The sequence below is a fragment of the Anabrus simplex genome, chromosome 2, assembly GCF_040414725.1.
Source record: "Anabrus simplex isolate iqAnaSimp1 chromosome 2, ASM4041472v1, whole genome shotgun sequence".
Classification (NCBI taxonomy): domain Eukaryota; kingdom Metazoa; phylum Arthropoda; class Insecta; order Orthoptera; family Tettigoniidae; genus Anabrus; species Anabrus simplex.
In genome coordinates this window covers 790,119,088-790,144,761 of record NC_090266.1, presented here as the reverse complement: position 1 = coordinate 790,144,761, position 25,674 = coordinate 790,119,088, and the positions used below count along the sequence as shown (strand labels likewise).

At 39.3% G+C, this 25,674-nt stretch overlaps 1 protein-coding gene across 1 annotated transcript in view; it reads left to right on the top strand.

Moving 5' to 3' along the window:
* The first annotated feature begins 213 nt into the window (after positions 1-213).
* The window catches only part of AP-2mu (adaptor protein complex 2, mu subunit), a 127,089-nt gene continuing 101,628 nt past the window's right edge, over positions 214-25,674 (top strand). Inside the window, exons 1-3 of the mRNA XM_067141479.2 lie at positions 214-333; positions 593-788; positions 18,479-18,641. Of these exons, the coding sequence (XP_066997580.1) occupies positions 612-788; positions 18,479-18,641 (340 nt within the window). The 5' untranslated portion in view covers positions 214-333; positions 593-611. The remainder of the gene's footprint in view (positions 334-592; positions 789-18,478; positions 18,642-25,674) is intronic.

Genomic DNA, 25,674 nt, shown 5'->3' with positions numbered 1-25,674 from the left:
AACAGTTTTTGACAATTAACATTCAACATACTGATGGTGTCACCAGTTAACATTTAAAACTTTTAACATTTAACATGTTGTTGTTAAATGTTAATCAGTGGAGACCGGCCTGAAGTTATCAAGTGACGAAATTAGATATTCTTTGCTTGACTCGATCTAGTGAATTAATCCTTCGGATAGTTATATCTTCAGGTTTCAGCTGAGTTCTTTGACGTAGGAAGTAGCCATGTTAGTGGGTGGATGCGTTTGACTTCATATTAGCTGGTTTACTTGACAGAGTGGTCTGGAGTGGTCGCTATGTGTTATGTAGGAAAAGACTTCGTGTGAAGTGAGGTTAGTTGTGTGGAGTTAAACTTAAAATTCCGTTATATTTGGACATACGTCAAATGCATGTCTGAATCGGTTTTGCTGGTTTAGGTTATAATTGGGGTGTTTCTGCCTTTTTGTACCTGCAGGCAGATAATTAATTTTCAGTTACTCTGCTGTTTCTGTTTCATTTCATACTGATATTTTGTAGGTATTGTATTATTTCCTTCCCATATTTGCTTTGTTGGTTATGTGACAGTTATTGGTCGTTTGTTTTATGTTCTAGAAATTGACAAGCTGCAGTTATGATTGGTGGGTTGTTCGTGTACAACCACAAAGGGGAAGTCTTGATATCCCGTGTGTATAGAGATGACATAGGGCGTAATGCAGTTGATGCCTTTAGGGTGAATGTTATCCACGCCAGGCAGCAAGTTCGCTCGCCGGTCACCAATATTGCTCGGACTTCCTTTTTTCATATCAAGGTATGTTATTTAGTGGTCGAAGTACTTCAGAATCGACTTATTTGGTTTATATACAATGATCCGTATTCAGTTTTGAAACCAGAGATTGGCAGTTTGAACCTGAGTTTCATGACTGTCTTGTGTGACGTTCATTTTTGGTGTTAACTTCACCCTTGTTATATTTCCTTTACACCTTGTCCTAGAAGGCACAGCTCCTGTTTCATTGGGCTCATTACTTGATACTGGCCTCGGGCGTGTCTAGGTCTATGTTGTAATCTCAATTGTTACATAGATTAATGCATTTAAGGGCCTCAACCTTTGAAATCCTGATTTTTTTAAAGGCTTGTCTATGTATATCTGTATTGGGTGTAGGTTAGGCTTATATATAACACCATTGTAGTGATTAAATTTCTTAATCATTTCATGAAAGTTTTAGGTCCATGCAAGTGAAAAGTTTGAATTTAATACTGACGTAGGTTGCACAGATAGCTGCTTGAAATGCCATTATAAGATAGTGTGCATGATATTGATTGGGTCTGCGATTTTGTAGCATTTGAGATAAATGTATGTTATTACTTGATTTCATGTTTATTAATTAACCCATGCCCTAGATAATTTCACTAACTTTTATTTATTTATTTCCAATTTCACTTGTTTAAAACAATTTTAGGTATATTCCAAATGACAGGGATTTTTTTTTTTTTTTTTCTTTTCAAATATACCACCTAAATCGACTAGGTTTAGAACTACTGCGACCTTGATGAGAAACCAGTGACAGTGTCTGTGAACAAACATGGGTAGAAATATAGTCTGCTCCACAAGGATTATTACATATGTTAAGTTTCAATGCTGCTATTCTTATCCAGAAATGATTCTGGAGGAGAGATGTGTTCATTGCTCCAGCTAGGGTCCTACCTCCCTGCCCCTAGCAGTACATTTACTTTTATAACCTTGAGTAGTGGTCCAGCTACCATTATCCATTGCTTCTGCCAAGGATCACGGGCATTGGCCGACGTTGCCAACCACTGCAAAAGAAAAGGACTAAAGAGGCCCGCAAAGTTTGAAAGTGCCATGGCATCGGAAGATGACCTTACATTTTGTCAATTCCTCCTTTAATCTCGGGGCCTTCAGCAACAAATAAAGGTCATTTATTAGCTTTAATGTATTTTTGCACATCTAGGCCAATCTGTCATGAGAACAGTGGCCTCTTCAGGGCCACACTCACTTCGAGAGGCTCTTTTCTATTGCCGCGGTGCATACTGTCCACGGGGCAAGAAAAGAAATATAGTCGTGTCAAACCAACAGCCAACATTTGGCAGCAGTGCTATTCTACTCACTTCTACTTACCTCAGTACTACTAGTGGAAACCTAAGTATTAAAAAAAGGACAGTCACTTGCCGTGCACCACATGGTGGTGCCTCGTGTTACTAAAATTGCGGAGGAGTCTATATAGCTTTGCTCAAACATGTTTCCTCCACTTTCATTACAGTTATTAATGCACATTTTTTATTAGTACTTTCCATCCATTTGCATATCTCTATTGTCCAGATCTTGACATAGGTTTAGTTTCGGTAATTAAGGGACGGAAATGAAAACTTTCAAATTCTAGGGCACTAAATCTCAAAGTGGAAATTTGTCACAATATTAAATTATTGTAATTTGGTACCCACAGTTCATTTCCAGGAAGAAATCTTATTAAAATCTTAAAACTGTTTAGCAATTCCATAAAAACTGTGTCCCACAAATTACCCCTTGGTTTGTGGCAATGTTGGGACAGGCATGGGGCAAAAGAGGGACAGTGTTAATTCAATGAGAAAGGTTGTTTGACAGGTACTGAGGTAAAAGTGGGACAGAGCTTATTTATATTATGTAACTGATTTTTTTAAACAACTCTTTTGGTTTTTACTGTTAAAAATTACCTGATACTTGAGGCAACAACAATCACTTTTATTTTCTACCAAAGTACAGAAAACTTGAAAACTTGATAAATAATAGCCACTGCCCATACATATTGCTCAATTAAAATATAAGCCAACATTGATATCAAATACTTCTCAAATAAAAATCTTCACTCATTGCACATCGTCGATGTGAAATGCCAGAAGGTACTTAATAAAATGTAAGTTGGGCAAAAAGAATAACTACTATTATGGTCTAAAATATGTCAAAGTAATCCAGTGACCTATTTTTATCCATTACATCTATGGTCTCTGTAAATTCATAACGTATACGATCCCCAATACACACAAATTTAGGTTGTAGCAGTTTCTTAATATTCACATGAATAATTGTCACACCGAGCTCGATAGCTGCAGTCGCTTAAATGTGGCCAGTATCCAGTATTCGGGATAGTGGGTTCGAACCCCACTGTCGACAGCCCTGAAGATCGTTTTCTGTGGTTTCCCATTTTCACACCAGGCAAATGCTGGGGCTATACCTTAAGGCCACGGCTGCTTCCTACTCCTAGCCCTTTCCTGACCCATCATCGCCATAAGACCTATCTGTGTCGGTGCGACATAAAGCCAATAGCAAAAAAAAGTCGCATCTTCATCTGGCTTAAGTATTCAAACATAACGCATGCATACCTGCATTCATTGATTTTGTGCTTTCATGCTATTTCAAATTTCACCCAAACACCTGACTTTTCCCTGTGGATGTGCCCGTATTGCTCCAAAAAATGTCCCACAGTTGCCCGAATATGAAAGGAAGAATTTCATGCTTAATATTCATCCTACAAATACATGGCTTTAGAGGCAATTTCTGCAATGCTCTCTTTAAATTTGGATTAAAGGATATTAATTGTATCTACAACAGTTTTTTTTTTTAAGTTACAAATATTTCTAACCAGAAAGCAATTTTTTTCTAATCGCTTTACATCGCACTGACTTGACCCAGACAGGTCTTATGACTACGATGGAATAGGAAAGTGCTAGGAGTGGGAAGGAAGCGGCCATGGCCTTAAGGTACAGCCCCAGCATTTGCCTGGTGTGAAAATAGGAAACCACGGAAAACCATCTTCAGGGCTGCCAACAGTGGGATTTGAACTCACTATCTCCTGGATGCAAGCTCACAACTGCGCGCCCCTAACCGCATGGCCAACTTGCCTGCTAGCAACTTTTTTAAATGCTAAAAATAAGTGGTAGTTTTTCATTATTTTTGCTGTTCATAACATGGTCATTTAGTCATAGTATGCCATTCAATGAACTCTAAATCTATTGCCGCTAATCAAGCTTACAGATAACTTACTTGTGAGGAGATATGATGTCCTGCTTTTACCCCAACATTTTGCTGTCCCATATTTGCCCCAGTTGACCCAATTTGTCTTAGACTTCACAAGGCCTCCCTATTGGTCTCTTGCTTGTTAAGATTCTTTCAGAGTATATTCTTGGCAGTCCTATGTACAGTCGTTCTTCACAACCCTTGTCTACTTTAATGGTTAAAATTTTTATTGAATGGTCTTTGTTTAGACACATTTCTGGAGAAACTTCATTATAGTTGCATGGAGTTCACTACCAAGTTCAGTGAAGGTTGTCATTTCCAGTTCATTAGTTAAGATGGCACAACCTGTGATGTGTACACTTAGGGCCTACTGACACGAACTGAGCAGACTCTTAGATGGAAGAATGAATATCAAACTCTGTATACCTCATCCCGTCCTGTGGTTTCCATAATGAAATATTTCTTGTTTTACTCTCCAGTATGTATTTGTCCAATACAAACTTTGCTAATGTAATTAGGCCCAATGGAAAAGGACAAATGAGTGACAAATCAATAGTGATATATGATACGAATAGGAACTTGTAGGATAGTACAAGACAGGTCAGCAGCATCTTGTGAAGGAACAGTAGAACGGGAGACGAGGACAAACATGAAACGGAGGACGGGAATAATCTGAACAGTATCGATATGATGTTAAACAATTAGTTCAAAAATTTTCATAAAAATTCCATTTATCTTTACCTTCAAATACTTCAGTCTTCAAATAGAAAAGCTCTACTCACCAATCCCAATTCTACAGTCATTTCTTCTCAGCTCCTGACAAGCTTGCTTGTACTTCCCAGCTTCATAAGGTCAAAACCCATTGGGGGGGATTTCTTGATGGGTCGTCAGTCCTGGCATAGGATTAGTAGAAACCTGGATAATAACAGGAAAAGAGAAGAAAAGATGAATCCTGTACTAAAGGTAATCATTAATAGTTGACACTGTGCTAGCGAATACTCGCTACATTCAGCTACGCGTGGAATGACTATAATTTTACTTCTCGTGGAGGACGTGGTCAACAATACTGTCGACCTGTTTACTTAGGGACTAAGATCATTCTGTAGCCAAATTAATGTACCATTCCAGCTAGTACCAAAAGCAGCTTTTAGGTCTCTAGCATTCTGTAGGGCGATAGCAGCGCATTGAAAGCTGAATTTATTTATAATTCGGTTCAGTGACAAAGTGAATGGTTAGGTCTGGTTAGTGACAATCATTGGGCTGTGATGAAGCAAAGGGGGTTTGGGGTCATAAGCTCTCAGGATTAGGGCCGCAAAGTGGCTTTTAGGTTTCTAGCATTCTGTAGAGTGATAACAGAGCGTTTTGTATGGGCGAGTGCTGTGCATTCGATTGGACACGTCCGTGCGAATACTGTATTTGCTGTTCTGTATTCAACATTGTTTCCTTTCATGTTCTATTCTGCTGGGATTGGTAAGGTACATGCACCAGTCATTGACACTGTACCAGTAATTGACATTTTTTAGTATTTTGAGCTATTCGAAGTATGTCTCCTTGGCCACATTGAATGCAAGGGAAATGTTTCATTCTTTCTGAAGTCAGCTGTAATGATTTACTGTTTTTATTATTGATAATTTGGGGAAAATTATCAAAGTAGTGAAGGTGCATCAAGAGTAGTATTCTACATACTATCTAAAAGAAAAAGTTAAGGTAAGCACTTCTATTAAATAGCTCTGACAAAATCGCAATGAATTGAGAAATTTACATTGTGTTATGCATCAGAAGGTAATTGACATTGAATACAATTGAAAGAATACAATGATCAAAATTTAACATCTAAACCACTGTAAGCTGCCTGAGGGGGGGGGGGGGGGGGGGGGGGTCACTGGGTTATTCATGTGTTACATTATTCCAGTCTGATATACCCCATCAATCACTAGGACGTGACATTTTAATGATATAAATATAATGTACAAAAATGCCTTTTAATTGTATTTTATCTGTATCTGGAAATACATTTCAGTGTTATTTCTCTCCAGTGTTTGACACCATGTCATTGATTGGCTCAAACAGCTGTCAATTATTAGTAGGCCTACCATTCTTTTAAATTAGAGATATGGGGCCTAAATTTAACTTCTCAACCAGTCTAATAGCACAAGCTGTTGAATGAGTGAATGCAGGCATGCCAGTAAGAGCAGCAGCCAAATAATTCAATGTTTCTGCAGCAAGGTTAGGTAACTGTCACCATTTACAGTTCCGAAAAGAAAAAAAAATGGTCCTATGATGCCAAATGCTGATATTCCACACCACACTTATCCCTGGTAAGTTTACATGGTGTTCAACTGTAACATGAGGATTTACAGGACCCTAGTAAGTACAATCACGGCGATTGAGCCATTTAATTTAACGATGGCCATTGTTGCTGGGATATGAATTACCGGTAATTTCCATCTTTTCTTCATGGGGCCTCTAAATATTAGTTCCTAATCAGCATCCACCTCGTAAGATCTTTTGCTAACATTTTTTTTCCCTTCATTCCCACCTAGATATACCTGCCTCTTTCACAAAGCTGCAGGTTGTTCTTATTGGGTCATCTTGGATTTTTTCTCTCTTCACCTGATAGTCCTAGAGTGGAGAGTGGGATTACCCAGCGCCTCACATTTGAAGTGTGTGTTCAGCTGATTCCTCTGCTTCATTGCATTTCCTACATATATTGTCTCTTATTATTCCAATTCTTTGGGGGTGTTTTTTTCGGCAGTGTCCTGTCAATAGTCCTACTACCCATCTTATATTTTCTCTGAGTTTCAACAGTTTATCAGTTCCTTTGCAAGCCTGCATCCTAGAGTATTTTCCAGTTATCCATTTTTCTTTTGTACCCATTTTCCTATGTAGTGTCGGACTTGTCCATAGGAAATCCCGCATACAGGTTCTGGGCCTACCAAATCTTTGTCCCTTTCCTGGCCAGTTTATCTGCCTTTTCATTCTCTTCTATACCTGCATGCCCTGGTACCCATATTATTTCAACAATGTTGTTCTTTGAGAGCTTCAGGGGAAGTGAATGGCAATACCAGACAATTCTGTATATTGTCCGGACTGCTTCTTGTGTCTTAATGGCCGCTTGGCTGTCCGTGCAAATGAAAATGTTCTTATTCCTATAGTTCATTTTCAGATTTTCTTCAAGACATGTTGTGATAGCTATCACTTCTGCTTGAAAGACTGTAGTGTTTGCCCAGGCTCATCTGGATTGATCTCTCAGGTCTTCCCCTGTTGATCCTTCCTGTGCCATCCCCAGTCTTTGAGCCATCAGTGCACCACACCATATCTTTTTCAGTATTCCATTTGTTGATATCCCAGTCTTTTTTTTAATTTTTATTTTTATGTGGGTCTCAAACGGTTTTTACAAGTTGTACCGGGCGAGTTAGCCATGCGGGTAGGGGCGCGTGGCTGTGAGCTATCATCTGAGAGATAGTGGATTCGAACCCCACTGTCGGCAGTCCTGAAGATTGTTTTCCATGGTTTCCCATTTTCACACCAACCTTACAATTTAAGTTTGAACACTTGTGGGTTCTTAGTAGGCCTATATTCCCTGAGGCAATTAAGAGATAAATTCCCTTGCTTCACATGAAGAAACTGCTGCTTTACATTCATGACAAGAAAGCTGCGACATTTGACCAGTGGATGAATTTTCTTACAACATGAACAATGTTCGGAACTCAATGTTTCATAAGAATGATGTGATCTGGACTAGTCGCTCCTCTCACTGATTTGATTGACTTGTTAGCTGACTTATGAGGACCCTGTGCTACTGCTAGGGCCTTGCATTTAGTTTCTAAAAATTGAAATAGTTCCTCCAAGGGAGAAAAATTAGAAGCACATAATAATTCAAACTCTTTTTCTGGTTTCTGAATCCACCGCATTTAATATCTCCTGGCCTAACAATATTTTGTACAATGGTACTTTAACGTTCACTGCTTGTAAGGCATTTAAATTGGGTGTCCGCACTTATTCACTATTGGTGGGCTTAACAATTTCTTCACGTGAGTTTTAGTAAATAATTTATTACTGTTATAGCTGTGTTTAACCAGATCCCATGCTACACAAAAGTTATGATTACTTACAGTGAGCATGTGTGCCTCACCACTAAGGGCAGACAGTGGGTAATGCACCCATTCATCAAAATAACCAGTGATTTTAGGTAACGATATAACGTGCAACTTAATGTGAGCCTGACCTGAAATATGCAAACTAGTATTTGAGCTATGCTCACATGAGGTCTGACTCTTATTCATCCAAGATAGCCTTATACTTAGCTGTAATATTATAGAATTTAATCTTGAAATCTTTCCTATCATGAGTGATCTTTGTAGTCTTCTGTTTCCAGTGCATCTTGAAATTCTGAATATTTATCCCAGATGTTTTGCAAGTCCTCAGATCTACTCACTTGCAACAGTCCATGCTGTGACGGATTATAATTATCTATGAAAGTCTGCATGCAAGTGAGACTCGACTTGCACAATCTTCTGTTTCATTAACAACAGTTTTCTTTCTTTATCCAACTTGCTGTATGGACTGAAAAGGGTAGGAAATGGAAAGGATTACCTGTCTTGTAATTCAGATGTGCTGTGTTGATGTAGGTGTAAGACAGTGATGCGGCCTGTCCATCCCACTGATGTTCAGCCTGTTGTAGGTTGTTTTCCCGTTCGTGAAGAAACATTTACACACACGTAATAACCTCTGCATGTAACGATTATCGTAAGTCATGTCCGGCCAAATTTTGTTGCATTAAAAAACTGTATAAAAATGACCATGTGGCATGGCTTATATTATCTTAAATACTTCACTCTTGGTTGAAACACATTTGTAAGCACTTATAAGTGACACACATTTAATATTAATTACAGAGAATTAAGGCTTGTTCTACTTGTGATACAAGATGAATACAGCATTTTTTTTGTCTCAACAGTCCATGAACAAGACACCATACTGGCATGAGGCAGAAGCAACAGAGTTCAAGGAAATTAAATCATAAACTCTTGCCAACATTGAAACATACTAGGGTTAAGAAACAAAAAATCAAACAGTAAACACAAGTATATGCAACACCCATATTGCAGCTACAGACAGAAGAACCCGGAGGAAGACTCGTTAGGTTTGATGGTTAACCAAACCCCTTGTCACTGTCGCTTTTCTCGATTAATTTCCTAAGGGTAAAATCAGGAAGGATACTTCTGGTTATTTGGCTTCCTTATGTTTGAGCATAAGGGAGTTATAATAGCCCAGCTGGATGCAATACTAGCTGCTGTGGGTTCTCTGCCAAGTGAACCACTAAAAGCTTCTAAAATAACCCTAGGTAGGGTATTTGTGTTGAGGTATAGGGAAAACTAGTTTTAAAACATAATCACCAAAGTTGTGGCTCATATACACTGACTGAGCAAATGTCATGGGATAGCAGAGCACTGATGCGCAGGTGTGTTGTCTGCGCACCACACGCCTCCTGTGCCAGCGGCAGTTGTATAGGAGACCTTGTGAGCAGTGGCTGTGCATGTGACAGGTGTAACATGGAACGTAGTCGCGAGCTGACACCAATCGAATGGGGTATGGTGGTCGGTGCCCGACGGTTGGGAAGTGCGATTTTGGAAGTGGTGCGGGAATTCGGCTTGACTCGATCATCCGTGTCCAGGGTGTATCGTGAATGGTTGAATGCGGGTGTCACCGTCCACAACAGACGAACGACCGGCCGTCCAGCCACCCTCGATGACCGTGACCGGCGACATCTGAGATGGATTGTCAATAGTGACAGACGGGCAACCGTGTAACAAAACACGGCTCAATTCAACACAGGCCATGCTAGACACTTCTTCCAGTGGACAATCCATAGGAACATGGGTTCTATGGGGTATGGGAGCCGGCGCCGCACACGGGTGCTACTGTTAACCCAACGTAATCGGGCACAACGGCGTGCATTTGTTGCCAGTCACCAGGGATGGACACTGGAACAATGGTGTAACGTGATATGGTCGGACGAATCAAGATTTCAATTGCACTATGCCAGTAGGAGGCACCATGTATGGTGCAGACCACATGAAGCGATGGATCCCGCCTGCCTCGAAGGTGTGGACTAGGGCGCTGGTGTCTGTTATGGTCTTAGGTGCATTTTCCTGGTATGAAATGGGCCCCCTAGTTCTGGAAGAGACTTTGATTGGTACGCGTTATGTTGAGCTGCTCAGAGACCATCTCCACCCATTTTTGGCCTTCTAGCGCCCAGACGGTTCTGCGGTATTTCAAGATGATAACGCGCCGCCACATCGCTCCCACGTCGCCCAGGAATGGTTCCAGGAACCTGCAGCGGAGGTCCAATGACTGCCATGGCCACCCAGGAGCCCCAATATGAACCCTATCAAGCATATCTGGGATGTCCTGGAACGCAGGCTCCGTGCCATGGATCCTGCACCCACGAACAGACCAGCATTGGTGGCCGCTCTGCAAACTATTTGGTGTCAGCTGTGTCCAGAGGACTACCAGGGACTTGTCGACTCACCTCCACGGCGTCTCACTGCAGTTCGCAAGGCCAGAGGAGGCCCCACACGCTATTAGGTGACTATCCCATGACATTTGCTAAGTCAGTATACTTCTCATCTGTCACACTACCTTTCCCTGTCACTACCCTTCTCACGCTTTCACTATCCTTCTCATACTCTCGCTATCTTCCTCTCTCCTAACTTGCCTCAAAATAGTGGAAGAAAAAGAAGGGTTTGTGTCTGGATTTTTGACTCTTAAGTGTGGGGGAGGATTGGTTGATGTATTTATAAGAAAATTGTTCTGCATTAGTTAAGAGTTTGCTTCCTTTTGGTGCAGATTTGTTTACTCGTGAAAACTGGCATTATTGCAAACATGCTTTACTTATATTTGTAACAGTAACAGCTTAAAATGTGTTTTATAGTGGTGCTAAAGTGTGTTCACCAGGAAACTAACCTTTCAAATCTACCGTTATATAAAAAAACTTCAGTGTAGGCTTTGGGAAGACCGCTTCTGCTTTTGAACATTTCCCGTAACTGATCTTTTAAAGGTAAATAGTTTTGAGTATTCAATTCTCAACATTATTTTTGCTACAAACATTCAGCTGCAACAGTCTTCCAGCCATTTGGCTTTGGCGAGTTTTCCATCCTGGTGGTCTGATTTTTTTAATTTCAGGAGGAAATTTTTAAAATTAAATGTAGACTCCCATCATCAGACTTCACAAGGTACCACAGGTGTAGACTAATTTGGGTAAAGGAATTGTAGTTTCATGCTTCAGTTTTCATAGTTCTCTCTCTTGGGTAAGAAGTTTGGAAATAATGTGAACAGTGTAGCTGACCATTTTCTTGTCATACTGATGGTATTTTCTACAGTGTTAAATTGTTAAGTATTTCATGAACTTTATCCCAATTTCTTCTGTATGAATGTCATATTTTGAAACTGGATCCTCAGTGTTAAATTTTAGGGAATGAAGATAGACCTGGTGCAGCTTCTCATTAGGTTTGATGGTTCACTGACCCCCCTGTCGCTAAGTCACATATTTTCTCTAAAAACATTATTAAACATAATGAAGGTTTTAAAAATTATTTGGAAATAATGTAAAACATTTGTTTCATACCTGTTAATTTTTGAAATTCCATTGAGTGTTCCTGCCCTCCCCCTTTCACAACAACAAAATTTCTGTGTTTATAGCACTTTATTCTCTTACCTGACTTTAAGGTTTTACATTAGAAGAGTACTGTCGGAGAACCAGGGAGCCTATTTGCAACTTTTGCGTAACTTTTAATATTTCCCAAGACATGCAGGAGGGTTGAATTATTTCAAGCTTTGGGGAAACTGCTTTAGCCATAGAATGAAGTACACACATACTATTACAGAAATCTCCATCACAATGCATATCCACATAGAAAATGTATACACAACTGAGAAATTATCAAATTCACAAATTATACTTTAACTGTACTATTAATGCTGCAAAATTTTCTGTTGTGTAAGCAGTTATAACCAGCACATGCTTTGTGTTTTGCACTTTTAATTTTTTTCCCTTTTATTTACGACAATGAAAAGGGGTCCTGCTTCTGATTCAGCACTGGGTACCTGATGTGGATGGCAAGTTGTTTCTACTCTTCCATATGTCACAGCTTCAGACAGGCTCTCATTCATCTTTATGGGGCTGAAGAACCTCATGACTAGCAATTGCGTTGCCAGGAACGGAACAAGGGACCTTCTGGCCAGTAGCCTATTACTTCAACCAATAGATCAGAAAAGTGCTATAAACTAGGACTATGTAATGTTAATTTACATTTAAGTGCGCTCCTCATCTGAACCGTTTAAAAAAATTGTTACTGTTTTTATGTCCCTCTAACTATTTTACCCCCTGTGGATGGGGACACAAATACACCCACGGTATCCCCTGCCTGTCATAAGAGGCGACCAAGGGATGATCACATTAGAACCATGAGACTACTTGTAATTAGTATCATCACGCAGGGAACACCATGGGTCGCTTTTACTTGCTCATAGTACCGCTGTTAGGTACCAAATAGGTTTGTGATTTATAGGGACAATGTATGGCTCAGGATGCATTTTACAGTACCTGTGATTCATACCTTATGTGTGCAACACCATGGGATGAGAGACACCATGGTTCTGTCTTGCCTATGCTTAGTACCCACTATGTGAGAAACATCACGGGATAGTGCGGGTCCCTGTGGTTAGTCCTATGTGAGGAACGCCGTAGGTTTGCGTTGCCTGTAAATAGTGCCGCAGTGTGCGAAACACCATAGGTCTGTGTTCCATATGCGAATGTCATTACCTGTGAGTAGTACCATAATTTGTGATATACCGAGAGTCTACGCTACTTTTGATTAATACCGCAACATGATAAATAGCATGGTTCTATTTTGCTAGCGATAACTACCGCAATGAGAGGCTGATGACCTGGATTTTGGACCTGTTTCGACTACAAGCATTATTGATTCAGTATTGTGCTATAGAAGCAGTCCCTTGGTCAGTAATACTATTGTTTAATGCTAGTTTCTGGGAATGTGGGGCATTGCAGGTCGGATCTACTGATTGTTTTAACTTCCTATCATATATACATTCATTCTTCGTCCTCACGTTTTTGAGTTCTGGTCAGTGGAGGATTATGGATTTTTGAATTGTCATAAAATTTCGTACCATTAGGGGCCAATGACCTAGATGTTAGGCCCCTTTAATCAGCAAACATCATAATCGCTAACTATTTTGGCAGTTTTCGGAGACTCCGAGGTGCCGGATTTTGTCCCGCAGGAGTTCTCCTCCGTGCCAGTAAATCTACATACATGAGGCAGACTTATCTGATCACCTTCAAATACTACCAGACTGAGCCAGGATCAAACCTGTGTAGTTCGGTTCAAAAGGCCAGCTATTAAGCACGTCATCTCATCTGGACCATTACTTCTCTGTGAACCATGTTTTAGTTACTTCTATTGCTGTCGTGTCAGGTCTTCTCATGAACACAAGTTGTTTTGGTAACTGACAGGTATATTCAAACACTTACAAGGGAAATAACAGATAAGACAAGTTTCAACCTATCCTGAGTTATTTTTAAACAATCTTTATACTCTAAGAGGAGAGGACACCATGTGGAAAATCAGCCTCCATTTGTAACTGCAAGTCTCCAAAATCATATGGCAAATCTTAGATCATTCGGAAGTAGCGCGAGTATCGTACTTGCTTGTTGGTTGGAGTGGACAGTCATGACATCCCAGGTATTAAAGACCAGTGAGAGGCAGTGCTTTACACGCTAGTCAGCTGTGGGGTGTTTCACTGCATACAGAAATAAGTTTTGATGGTTGTTTTAAAGAAAGCAAGACAGTGAAAATTAGTTCCTAAGAGGATGACTTTTTAAATCCTATTAACATAGCAGAGTGTTGCACAAAAAGGGGGTTTTGTTTTCTAGGGAAGTTAGTTCAAAAGAAAAGGAACTGGGGCAATATTTGATTAATTTTGTGGAAAATAATCATAGAGGAGTGAATCACAGTGGAGACAGTGCAAGCAACTCAAGTAATTGTCAAAACCTACTGCCAATCTCCAGTGAAGTTTTGGGTCTGAGATCAAAACTAGAATATGACTCCCCGGAATCTAGTGATGCTTATACTCCATTGCTGTGCAAATCTTCCATTTCTAGTCATGTTCCCAGTCCCATAAAACGTGTGCAAGAAAACATCAGTGTGGAGTACAAAAATTCAGGATTAATAAAGGTTGTAAAAGGCAGTTATCGCTTTCTCACATCCGCAAATACTTCAGTGAAGTCAGAATAATATCTTTACTTGTGGAATATGCAGTTGGAAAATGAGTTGTCAGCATGTCAGATTGAACATTAAAAAAATTATGAATGAAAAACTCTATTCCACTTTCCAGGAGTAGAGAAAGGAAGGCAAAATGTAAGTGATGAAAATTTAAGATTGTGGGCTTTGGAAATTCCATATTACCTATCAAGAAAAAGTAATTCCTCTGACTCTCATGCCTGGATCAGCTATTTCAAGACAGCACAGAATTGGGAGTAGGAATATTACAAAATTTATTTCCTATTCACATATTCAGGACAAACACAATAAGGCTGTAGAAGAATTTCTGGACAGGGCTTGAGCAATTTCTCCATTTACCCCATCCTGTATTTACAACACTGATCAAAGCGGGTTGGAGCGCGAAATGCGATCAAAAAGGCCTCTATCTTTTGTAGGTGAGAAACACGCACACGATAGCACAATTGGTTAGTTCACTCATACGTTCATACACAATGCCAACAATCAGTATGGATGGTTCTTTGTTCCCTAAATTATTTATTGTATTGCAGGAGCTGAACCTCCAGTCCTCTGGTTTCAAAACAAATGTTTGGAGCAGATATCATTGTTACTGCCACAAATCAAGAAAAATTGGTAAGAATGAACTGAAAATATGGTTTAGAGAAGCCTTTATCCTGTTCTCCAAAGAAAACTGCGGCCTGCTTTTTGATTTGTGCGCCTGGTACAGTGATACAACTTGACTTGGACGTGCCTCCACGCAAAGCAATACAACTGTTTCAGATTCCTCCAGGTACCACGGGCATTATTCAACTGTTAAATTCTTCCAACAGTGGAAAGCTTTTTACTGCCAATTAACAGAAATTCTAACTTCTTGTAATGATATTAAAGTTGAGGTTCACCACAGAAACACAATCTTTAAACTGCAGTCTTTCATAAATTTTCAGTTTTCATCTCCACGATTTTGGGGTATGATAAAATATTCATGGTTTGCAACAGATTATGCGAGTGTGATCTCTAGAGTTCGTAATGCCCACTAAACATTGTTTGGTGAAGAAAGAAATGTGTAAACAACAATGTGACAAAATTGTAATTCTTTGTGGGTAATGTACAAAAAACTTATCATGCAAATTAGAAGTCATTTCTGCTATACTTTCGTGAGCTTCAGCTTCAGAACGGGTCGAGACTGTATGCGTACATGCCTCCGCCACACTCCAACTCTGAGCTGGCTCTCGAATGTGCAGCTGTGCCACCCGTCATGGTTGTGTACCAGAATTCGAGGTAGGATTGTGGAGCCTTGCAGTTAAATCTGGAGTCCGATTGCCCACACTATCTTCTCACAGTAAGATTGTGTCAAAAAAAGAGCGAGGGTATGTTTTCACATGTCTTACCTGTTACTTCCCTTATTTGTCGTAAGTTGTTACGAAGTCAAAGAAATATAACCTTAACATCTTTGTTCGTCAGATGATTTGCCATGAATGTCATACAGCTTCCCTCCGTAGGAGTGCCCCGGAGAGTTGTGGAATTAAACCCAGGCTTTTGGCACACTCTAGTGATTAGGAATTTTATACCACCACCTCTGGTACCTTGTTGAACAACATTCAGAAAGAAATATTCTACCATTGAGACTCGAACTGGTAAAACTGTGTGGCAGCGTCTACAAATGACACCATAGCGGCATGATTATCGTGCAAGCTTGTCAATGGAGTGCTTGTGTGTAAGTCATTTATTTAGTGGCGGAAAAAAAAAACACATACTAGCTTGGAAAGTAATTTCAAAGCCTGTGATAGCTGGACAGAAAGCATGATGTATTTTATAAATATACAAACAGATTATATTATAACTTTTTTTATATAGCATCCTGTGGATGCAGAATCATCACGATGTGCAGCTAGCTTAATTCTTACAGTAGAGACCCACGTAAGAGCTTCAACCACCACTCCATCTTTGGCATAGCTAAACTAGATTACTCCTCCAGATTGCATATAAACTGAAGTCATATGCATTTTCAACCCAATTTCTGGATAAATATGCAATCTGCCACATAAATTTAAAACATTTATCTGGCTGTCATAGTGCAAGCAGTTAATCTTGGAGGTGTGATAGTACATATATCACAACTTTGCACTGTATTTAGAAGTGAGAGATATTATTGTCAGTATTAGATTTTTTATCATTATTTCATTTGTACATTTATTCATAATATCTTATGCTGAAAGTTCTCCATATGTGGTATGAGTAATGTTTTGTACAATGGTTGGGAAAACATTGCTATTTTAACTTGCAAACTTTGCACGAGTCATTTGGAACCAACCAGGGTCCGTTGATGTAGTCGGGAATCTCCGATGAGTCATGTGAAACGCCCCAAAGTCCGTTGATGCTGTTATTGTCTTGGGATCTGAGAGAGTTTCAGGACATGGTCTTGACAAGAGGACCTACTTATGATTGTCTGGCCAGGATAAATCTTGACGTATCATGTGAGAGCTGAGGTCTATATATGCATCTGATCAAACGGCAAGAGGGACGTGGTAATGACCTTCTAAACACACTGGACTGGACTTCATACGTTTGTGGAACGTGGCTGTTATGTTTGTGGAACATGGTTGACCTACAAACTATGCAATGCTTAGGCACTGGGTATTGTATCACTTGTGGTGGCTTGGTATTATATGTTGGTGACAGCTGGGATGTGCTATATCTCAGACTTTCCAGCATTTACGTTTTAAAACGAAAAGCGTGTGTTGCTCAAGTGAATATATCTTTAAAACAAGTATTAGAGTCGGTGAACACAGTATGATGAGGTACAGTATCTGTGTGATATGTGCCAATTGTGAGAATCTCCAAGGCGTGTTGATAGAGATAGTGAATGGTACTTATATACATGTATGTGCATTGTTAAACGGACTAACTGCAAATGGTTGCTTAGTCCTCGCTTTTGTTTTCCCATAGTTTTCATTATTGTAAATATGGAGTCTTCCAGCAGTATTTTTTGTGTGTGTATTATATGTATATTTTGGTGTTGATGAGGGGGCTCATGCATGGATTGTATTGAGAATGTAGTTAGTTATTCTACAATCAGTAGGGTTATTGATGAACCTAGGTGCAGTTCATACCTATTTAGTCATTTTCAGAAGGTTACGTAAGGCCTGAAGCAGATGTACCAGTATGCAGCTTTTATGTACACACCCTGGAAGAGAAAGAATTTTCATGCTCTATCAAAATTAGAGGGATCCGTTCTAGTGAAATCTGGCAACCATACTACGGACATTTCGATTATTTTTATTAATTTCATTAATTTTCTTGAGCAATTTTATTTATGGTTATTGTATTATTAACAATGTTAGAGGATAAAACTGGAATAGATAAAGCTAGCAATCAGCTTGACAGTTCTCCTCTGGATCTGACAGCTGGGAAGGTATGTTTGAAAAGTGATTCCAAGCAGCCTGTCACTTCATTTTGTGCAAGTCAGGCTCTACAGTAATTTTCACCTTTTTTGTTTGACTTGGCTTAGGTTGTTTTGCCCCCTTTCACAGCCCCACCTCTGCATCCTTGAGGAGCCTTCTTATTTTGCTTCTGTCTTCATTACCAAGCAAGTGGCTGTGCAGTTTGGGTTACATAGCTGTTGGCTTGCATTTGGGAAATAGTTAGTTCCAACCCCACCGACGGCAGCCCTGAAGATGGTTTCCCGTCATTTCCCCATTTTCACACCAGGCAAATGGTGGGGCTGTACCTTAAGACAACAGCAGCTTCCTTCCCAGTCTTAGCCCTTTTCTATCCCATCTTCGCTGTAAGATCTATCTGTATTGGTGCGATGTAAAGCAGATTGTAATTAATCTCTCTTAATTTAACGTGTGACCTTTATTTTAATGTCCTTTAAAGCTAACGGATAAGTTTGCTAGTTTCTGTTTTTAAGCAATTACCAGTAGTCTGTAACATGTGACATGTATTTGCAAATAATCATTGATCATTAGATCTTTAAATTTGAAGTATGGACTTTTTCTCCAGGGCCCTGCTTTTTCATTCTTGAGGACTTTCAGGCTGTGGGAAGATAGTAGGGTTGTTTTATGTTCATAATAGTTATGTGCGATGGGAAATAAGAGTTCTTAGTAAATCTGTAGTTTTATTTTCTTACACTTTCCTTACTGCACTTCTTTTTGTGTGTATCTTGTTTATATGTAATTACTCCTGTTCCAGAGAGCCAACATCTGGTTAGCTGCAGTAACAAAGCAAAATGTTAATGCAGCAATGGTGTTCGAATTCCTTCTCAAGATTATCGATGTTATGCAGTCATATTTTGGCAAGATCTCAGAAGAGAATATCAAAAACAATTTTGTTTTGATTTATGAGCTGCTTGACGGTAAGTAGATGCAGAGTTTTATGCTCCCAGTTTAATTGAAAATCTGCATATAACCTGTTTTGATTTTAGTCAGTATTTATTGAATGGAATGTTATTACACTGATGTTACATCATCTTTCAGAATTAAGATAATTTCTTATAGGTCTGAACTTTGAAGGACTTTTGAGTTGGCTGTCTAGTTAGGAGTGCGCAGCTGGGGTTGTACCTTAAGGCCACGGCTGCTTCCTACCAACCCCTGCCCTTTCCTATCCCATCATCGCTACAAGGCCTATCTGTGTCGGTGCGACGTAGAGCCAATTGTATGCTTGGAAGGTAAATTGCATAAAGTATTGAATGGTCAGGCATGTAAAGAAGAGTCCTGAGATAAGTGTCATATCATCGAGAGGATGTCATAGAGAAACATCCATGCATCTTCTAAGTGGAAGGAATGACTTTGAGGATACTCTTTTCAATCAATTTTAAACTCGTGTTGATCCCTTTAATATGCCAGATTTTTGGTCCTTAATTTTAAGAAGTATATCTGCAGTGGTACTTCTGTACAAAATTGAGGTGGTATGAGTTGCCAGAAATATCATTACTTCGGACTGTTTTTTCAGTTGAGTTGAGTAACTAATTTCTCAATGTTTATTTGTGGACTGAATGCATGGCATTATCAGTTGTGGTGTGTGCTGTCTATGTTCAGGGTTACAGGATCAAATCCAGAGTCATTGTGGAATTAAGGGGGCTTAAATGGAAGAAATATGCCATTAGATTATTGCATTTCCTGACATTTAAGCAGAGAATCGGGTTTGCAACAATTATGCCCATGAAATTTCATTGCTGAAATGGAGGAAAATTACATATTTTTATTACCTTTTACAACTCAATCCACCAGTGAGTGGACACGGTAGAATACATCCATGGTGTCCCCTGTCTGTCATAAGAGGTGACTGATAAGGGCCTCAGGGGCTTTTAACTTGGAAGTGTGGGTTGGCAACGACTGGGCCCTTATCTGAGTCCTGGCATTACTTCCACTTGCTTGTACCAGGCTCCTCACATTCATCTATCCTATCCAACCTCCCTTGGTCAACTCTTTTCTTTTCTGACCCCAATGGTATTAGAGCATTCGAGGCTTAAGGAATTCATTTTCATATCCTTTTGTGGCCCTTTCCTTTCTTTGGCTGATACTCTCATTTTTTTTTTTTTTTTTTTAGGTCAGATCCCTTCCACTTTTTCCCTCTTAGTGTTAAGAGTATGGTTGCCCTCTTTTTACTTTTATAACAATAATCACCACCGGCACTATTACAATTCAATGTAAAACCCATTTACATGACCAAACTATTTCTCATAAAAGAAAGGGAAGAGGATAATCACTGAGGGAATTCTAAAACACCAGCTGATGAATCACTGGAGGTGCAAAAGCACAATGGTATAAAAAGACTTGCAAAGTCTAATCCTTCGTGTCTGAAACTGTGTCCCAATCTCATTGCTACTTTTCTAACTGGATATATTGCTGCTCCTCAGCATGTCATAGTCTGTCACATTACAATTCCAGTTTTTTGTAACTTCTTATGATAGTTTTATGGAAAATTATGTCCCAACTCCTAACAACATACACACTTTGTTTATTTACTTTGCCACCAGACAGGAATTCACAATAACCATTCATGATCCACTCATTGTAAAACCAACCGAGATGGTCTTTGAACGGGTTGTTCAGACATCCTAGGGTTACAAAACTGAGTGGATTTGGATTGGAATCTCATAGTGGTTGCGTTTTCAGCTTTAATCTTAGAAACAAGGACATTGTTAGTCTGGTCTCTTTCTTCCCAAGGATGAAAGTTTTGTTGTTACATGCCACATGGGCCTTTACTTGGCTCCACAGACTTTCAGTGAGCAATGGTACAGGGGTAATTTTAGAACTTGCCTTCAATTGCAATGCGATACCTACCCAATATGCCGTGTGGGTCCTTAACACGCAGTAGGATGGCATTAAAAACGTTCCAACTTAACACTGTTTGGTTTGTAACGGATTTGCTTCCTGTCCAAATACTTAATCACATTCCCCTTTCTCCATGATTGGTTCAGCTGTTTCTCAATTCTAACCAAATAATAAGGTGAATTGGGTTCAAGATGAGATTAAAAAAGCATTCTTCAAATAAGTCTCCGTTAATTTCCTTGTGATATGGCTTTCGTGGAGTTACATTTGAAACATAGCAACTCTCCTTTCTTGAAGGAGTACTTAATAATAAATATTCTGTTTGATAAGATTATACAAACATGGATGCAGATTGAGGATGCGTTAATTTGCAAACAGTGGGTAAGTTGGAAGCAACAACACTACTTTAAAAGATAAGAATTTTATAATTGGTCCATATTGAACTGAGAATTACAATAAGATAAGCCATATTTTAGGTTTCACCTTTTCAATACAATACAGCTTTGTTAAGCGAATTACATCACAACATGTTTACATGTGCTAGTGGTTTCGACACCATGTGTGTCATCAGCCGATCGATCAAAAAGTGCAAGATGTAAGAATCACAAGTCAATATATACACACATAAGTAGAAAGGTTTTTACTTAAAAATAAGTTTTTCCATGATGAAAGTCCACATTGAGCTAAATGTTTTTCACCATAATAGAACGCATTTGATTAAGACATTGTAAGTCTTTTTTAATCTTGATGTATAGAAAAGTCCTTTCATTGTGAATAAGCTATTGGAGACTCTTGAAATTACGAGAAAACATGTCATATTCTTCTACAGGGTGGCGCACGAATAGTTGACACATTTGAAAAGCAAATATAAAATGCAACTTATGTACCATGTTGTTCAAATTTTGCTCACACCTTCCCTGTTTCATGGAAATAACTGTAGGTGTGACACTGCTGCTTTGTATCCAAGTGCCTGCATTCCAGTGAGCTTTCTACCATGGCCGACCACGGCCGACTCTCTGTTCAGCAGCGCGCCAAGAGTTATCATTTATTGCGAATTCAAAAGTGTTACGGCGACACAAAGGAAATTTCGAGCTGTATTTCAGACTAAGTGGGCACCAGCAAGGAACACCATCCTTCTCTTATACAGAAACTTTGAAGAACAAGGCAGTGTGAAGGAAGAAAAGTGACCACCGGCAGTTCCGTCTCCTGAAAACATCGCTGCGCTGAGGGTCTCCGTGAAGCTCAGCCCAAACAAGTCAACACGGGGAGCTTCTGGAGGAAGTGGAATGTCGCGCCGTTCAGTTCAAAGAATGTTACACGGTGACCTTCAATTGTACCCGTGCAAAATGGCTGTACTACACAAGTTAACAGATCTTCACAGGCAGAAGAGATAGCAGTACGCTTTATGGACTCAAGATAAAGTACTGTTTAACACTTGGTTCTCTGATAAAGCCTATATTCATCTCAACAGGGCAGTTAGTAAACAAAATGGCAATTTTGGGCTACAGAAAAACCAGAATCATTCGTGAAAAATAGAACATGTATGGGGAAAAGTGAGTGTGTGGGTAGCTCTGCCAAGTCATGGGTTAATTGGACCATTTTTTCTTGTCAGACAGTTAAAGCACAGTGATACAAGGAAATGCTGGAGAATAAATTCATGCCTTAGTTCTCGCTACAGAAGTCCCTATTCATACGCAGTGGTTTGTTCAAGATGGTGCAACACATCACGCAGCTAACGATATTCTTGAGTTTTTGAGGGGAGTATTTGGGGATTGTGTAATGCCTCATCGTTACCCACAGTACAACAATGGCGGATTCTTCTGGCCTCCTTTAAGCTCAGATTTAAATCCTTGTGATTTGTTTTAATGGGGCTAGTTGAAAGAACTCTTCGCTTCAAGACCTCAAAGCCGCATGCAAATGCGTGCTTGGATTGTGCAGCTCTGCAGTGAAATTCATGAAGACCGGTGCCGCAAAGTCGTCAGAAACATGCGCACTCGTGTCGATGAGGTTGTCCGCCGCACTGGAGGCCACTTTGAACATGTGATATAGTGAAATGTATTTCCAAGGTCCAAGCTACCTGTGTCGAAAATTTCATAAGTGTTCTGTGAAAAATAAAGTTGTTATTCCAAAAGTAAATGTGTCAACTATTCGTGCGCCACCCTGTAGAAGCCTGACCAGGCATTGTATATAGAGGCAGTCTTGCGAGTTGTTTAGCAAGACTTGTAGTGGAAGTCGTTAGCTAAGTGTGTGAACCCATGTTGTGATTTTGTTGGGTTGGTAGTTGGTTGACTTGCAAGCGTTGCATTCTTCTTCATAGCAATGTTTTGTTCTAGAGGGCAGTTATTTGTGTGTATAATATGTAAATAAAACTGAACTCAATTGACAGCATCTCCCATGTGCATCTTTGTGGTTACAACACAGTGATCACAGCATAGGTTATAGAGACTACAATAGTTCTAGGCCTAATTATTTACATGTCATCCTAACTTGCATGGAAATGTTTTGTTATAAAATTGAGATATTGAAGTAAAAGCTATGGCGTGTTGCACTTTCAACAATTAAATATGTTGACACTTTGCCCCTTTCAGGAAGTACTTTAATGCACGTGTATCAATTAAGAAATGGAACTCGACAGCTTCTTCGAGTGATATGTGAAGCTAAACGGATTTAGATGACTACATAAATAAAACGTTTGTGCAGAAATAACATAGTTTGAAATTAGTTATTTGGGCAGAATGTTCACTTTTTATTTTCGTTTCCTGATGAAAGGTTAATCCTTCCACTTCAAGAAAATGTAAGGCTTTCACATGTTTTTTGCATAAATATGTTCAAAAATTGATTTAAAGGGATCGGTGCAGCCGTGTCTCGGCCTAAGGTGGGCGTGGCACTGCTGCACAGAGAATTTCACGCTTCCTTTCGTTGTTTTAAATTCGTTTGGCACTTGCTGCAGAATAGCTCTCCACAGATGGCTCGACGTACGTATTTTTTATATGCCGCTGTAATACTCTGGTAATGGCAGCTTTTGTGGTTTCAGTGACCGTGGGTTTTGAGTGAAAATATTGTCAAGTTGCTTGCTTATGTGTGCACTTGGGTGTAAATTTGTCATGACTGGGCGAGTTGGCCATGCAGTTCGGGGCGCACAGTTGTGAGCTTTCATCCAGGAGATAGTATGTTCGAACCCCACTGTCAGCAGCCCTGAAGACGGTTTTCTGTGGTTTCCCATTTTCACACCAGGCAAATGTTGGGACTGTGCCTTAAGGCCATGGCCGCTTTCTTCTCACTCCTAGGCCTTTCCTAACCCATCGTCACCATAAGACCTATCTGTGTCGGTGCGACGTAAAACAAAAAAAATTGGTCATGGGTTCTAGATATCGAAACTTAAAAAAGAAACAATGCTGTTTTTGTGTTAACCCATTTACATAACCTAGTAAAACAAAAACAGCTCTTCCTTGAAAGTTAAGAACTTCAAAAATAAAGGATTTGGATGGGCTGTAGTTCTTGGTTTGGTATGACTCGTGTGGTTATGAAAGAAAGAAATTTTGTTCTTCAAAAAGGCAGGAACACATTCCAGGTCTGAATTAGTTTGAACTGCTTTGTGTAAATGCAGTTCCATAAAAGATAATGACTGATATTTGGGCAACATTGTATCATTTGACTACCAATAAAGACAGGCCTTCCCATCATAAGTGCCTTATAGGAACAGACAGTTGGTGTTAGTACCAACGAGGTAAAGCTAGCAATCAACTTGAGAGTAATAAGCATAGAGCACAAATACCACTAGATGTTCTATATGCAATGAATCCTGTGTATGAAAGGTCCCACGTACACAGGAGAATTCTAATACTTCCAGGGTAGAAAATAGAAGTCTATATACACTTCCATCTATTTAGGAACAACCTCCTTGTATTTACAGGCTGCCACTAAGTAAAAGGTAAAACATATCAATTTTTTTGTACAGATCTATCAATTGAAGAAAACTCAAATCATAAAGCAAAACTTTGAACTTAATTTACTCAAAACTAAGAATTGTTTTTATTTCAGATTCAAACAATAAGTCAAGTTCTAATTCAGCTATCTACCTCAAAGAGGTCTCAAATTAAAGATCATTAATTTGGGAATGTCCTGTGCTGAAAATGAGAAAGTATATCCCTGTTCAAAAACTGAATCCGAAGAAAGGAATTATTTGTTGTTCAAAACTTGCAGTTTTGAAAGAATGGGTGATTATTCTTGGTGTAATGGTAATAAACAAATTTAATAGAGGGCTTCAAGAACAGTAATGATAATAGTTTGGTGAAGGAAACATTAGAATAAATGCATTTTAATAGTAATTAGGTAATCTCAAGAACGGGCTATTTTTTTATAAAATGTTTGGACAACCCCGTAAGTTATAAATTGAGCAATCTGATGACATAAATGTCTTAATTTGCCTTCCGGTTAACTACTAACCAAATTTTATAAGTTTTGGTGTAAAATTATGGATTTTTAAAAACTTATATGAATACGTTAACAGTACTGAAATTTGAGACTGTAGATAGATTAAACTAGCCTGATGTAGATCTGCTTTCAGAGCAATATTCTCTAACCTTGACTCATAAGTTCCTTCTGAGAACCAGCTTTGAAAACACATTATTGACAAGTCCCTTGGCTTTTAGACTAAGTTTTATTCAACAATGTTCATTCGCATACTAAGAATAAATTGTCTTTAATTTTGTGCCTCCACTATCGCTTATAAACGTATTAACTGTTTATACGTGAATATTTCCCACATTTTTCCAAAGTCTTCTAGCTAAAAGTCAGGGTGCGGGTGTTACTTGCGTAAAGGTTTGTACAGTGCTTGTGACCTGCAGAAATCTGAAAATTGGTTTTCTACAGTCCACTCTGTTTACAACTTTGTTTCCGCTACAACCAAGAATTGTGCCAAGTCTTTTGCGCAGGGCCTAAGTAGTAGCACACAGTGAGAGTTCTATTTATTGGTAGTTAACGTCTGAAGAATGGCATCCACAGTATTAGATGAACAGCAAATTTAAAATCGTGCTTTGGGATGAAAGTACTGGGGTCAAGAATTGTGGTATGGTGCATGATTTGTGGGGGGGGGGGGGGTTAAAGCTAGTCTTC